This window comes from Penaeus vannamei, chromosome 40, assembly GCF_042767895.1.
Source record: "Penaeus vannamei isolate JL-2024 chromosome 40, ASM4276789v1, whole genome shotgun sequence".
Taxonomy (NCBI): domain Eukaryota; kingdom Metazoa; phylum Arthropoda; class Malacostraca; order Decapoda; family Penaeidae; genus Penaeus; species Penaeus vannamei.
Window position 1 is genome coordinate 23,269,046 of NC_091588.1, and position 2,500 is coordinate 23,271,545.

At 68.9% G+C, this 2,500-nt stretch overlaps 1 protein-coding gene across 1 annotated transcript in view; it reads right to left on the bottom strand.

The window, feature by feature from the left end:
• LOC113809235 (tigger transposable element-derived protein 5) overlaps nucleotides 1-2,500 on the bottom strand; it is an 11,734-nt gene that overhangs the window by 1,648 nt on the left and 7,586 nt on the right. Inside the window, exon 2 of the mRNA XM_027360770.2 lies at nucleotides 2,202-2,461. Within this exon, the coding sequence (XP_027216571.2) occupies nucleotides 2,202-2,461 (260 nt within the window). The remainder of the gene's footprint in view (nucleotides 1-2,201; nucleotides 2,462-2,500) is intronic.

Sequence of the window (2,500 nt, forward strand, 5' to 3'; positions counted from 1 at the left end):
CAGCCACTCGAACACCTCCTCCCCCCCTCCCTATCCCATTCCCCTTCCCCCTTCCCTTCCCCTCTACCCCTCCCATCCCCCCTCACTTGCAGCAGCCTACGCCCCCCCCTCCCACCCACCCCCCTCACCTGCAGCAGCCACTCGAACACCTCCTTCCCCTCTCCCTCCCATCCCCCTTCCCCCTCCCCTTTCCCTCTCCCTCCCATCCCCTTCCCCCCTCCTCCTCCCCTCCCCCTCCCATCCTATCCCCCCCATCCCCCCCTCACCTCCAGCAGCCACTCGAATACCTCCTTCCCATCCCCTCTCCCCTTCCTTTCCCCCATCCCCCCTCTCCCTCCCATCCCCCCCATCCCCCTCCTCAACTGCAGCAGCCACTCGAACACCACCTCCCCTCTCCCTCTCATCCCCCTTCTACCCCTCCCATCCCCCCCTCTCTCCCCCCCCCCCCTCACCTGCAGCAGCCACTCGAACACAGCCTCCCCTCTCCCCCCAGCCCCCCTCCCCTTCCCATTCCTCTCCCCCTCCTCCTCCCCTCCCCCATCCCTCTCCCTCCCATCCCCCCTCTCCCCCTCCCATCCCATCCCCACCTCTCCCTCTACCCCTCTCATCCCCCCTCTCCCATCCCCCCCATCCCCCCCCCCTCCTCCTCACCTGCAGCAGCCACTCGAACACCGCCTCCCCTCTCCCCCCATCCCCTCCCATCCCCCCTCTCCCCCTGCCCCTCCCATCCCATCCTCTCCTCCCCTTCCCCTCATCCCCCTCTACCCTTCCCATCTCCCCCCTCACCTGCAGCAGCCACTCGAACACCTCCTTCCCATCCCCCTTCCCCTCTCCCCCTCTCCCCCTCCCATCCCCCCTCTCCTTCTACCCCTCCCCATCCCCCCCCTCCTCCTCTCACCTGCAGCAGCCACTCGAACACTTCCTTCCCATCCCCAATCCCATCCCATCCCTCCTCTCCCCCCCCCCTCCCCATCCTATCCCCCTCCCTCCTCACCTGCAGCAGCCACTCGAACACCTCCCTCCCATCCCCCTCCCCTTCCCTTCCCCCCTTCTTTTCCCCCCCTCCCCTTCCCTTCCCCCGTCCCCTCCCCCTCTACCCCTCCCATCCCCCCCTTCCCCTCTACCCCTCCCATCCCCTCCTCACCTGCAGCAGCCACTCGAACACCTCCTTCCCCTTTCCCTCCCCTCCCTCCTCACCTGCAGCAGTCTAGCCCTAGCCCCTTCCCCCTCCCATCCCATCCCCCCTCACCTGCAGCAGCCACTCGAACACTTCCATCTCCCCCCCTCCCCCCCTCACCTGCAGCAGCCACTCTACCCCCCCTCCCATCCCCATCCCCCCCATCCCCCCCTCACCTGCAGCAGCCACTCGAACACCGCCTCCCCTCACCTCCCAGCCCCCCTCCCCTTCCCATCCCCCTCCCATCCCCATCCCCACCTCTCCCTCTACCCCTCCCATCCCCCCCTCCCATCCTCTCCTCTCCTCCCCATCCCCCCCTCACCTGCAGCAGCCACTCGAACACCGCCTCCCCTCACCTCCCAGCCCCCCTCCCCTTCCCATCCCCCCCCCATCCCATCCCCATCCCCTTCCTCCTCACCTGCAGCAGCCACTCGAACACCGCCTCCTCGACGTCGGCCTTCCCCCTTCCCTTCCCCTCTACCCCCCATCCCCTCTCCCTCTCCCCCTACCCTCCCATCCCCCCCATCCCCCCCCCCCCCTCACCTGCAGCAGCCACTCGAACACCTCCCTCCCATACCCCCCCTCCCCCCCTCCCCTCCCCTACCCCCCTCCCCTCCTCATTCCCCCTCTCCCATCCCCATCCCCCCCTCTCCTTCTACCCCCCATCCCCCCCTTCCCCTCTACCCCTCCCCCCCCCCCTCACCTGCAGCAGCCACTCTACCCCCCCTCCCATCCCCATCCCCCCATCCCCCCCCCTCACCTGCAGCAGCCACTCGAACACCTCCTTCCCATCCCATCCCCCCCCCCCCCTCACCTGCAGCAGCCACTCGAACACTTCCATCTCCCCCCCTCCCCCCTCACCTGCAGCAGCCACTCTACCCCCCCATCCCCCCCCCCATCCCATCCCCCTCCTCCTCACCTGCAGCAGCCACTCGAACACTTCCATCTCCCCCCCTCCCCCCCTCACCTGCAGCAGCCACTCTACCCCCCCATCCCCCCCCCATCCCATCCCCCTCCTCCTCACCTGCAGCAGCCACTCGAACACCGCCTCCTCGACGTCGGCCTTGGCGCCCGACTCCAGCTTCCGCCGCGTCATGGCCACGAAGTCCCCGTTGGTCTCCACGTACTTGAGGATCTCCACCTCGTGCTTCTTGACGTCGGACACGGTGGAGGTCCCGATGCCGTACTCGAGGGCGAGCTGCCGCTGGGACTCGCCGCTGTGGAGCCGCCGGATGAGGTCGGCCTTCTCGGCGATCGACAGCACGGTCCGGCGGCGCTTCGGGACTGGTGGGGGGGGTGAAGGTGGGGGGGAGGTGGAGGGGG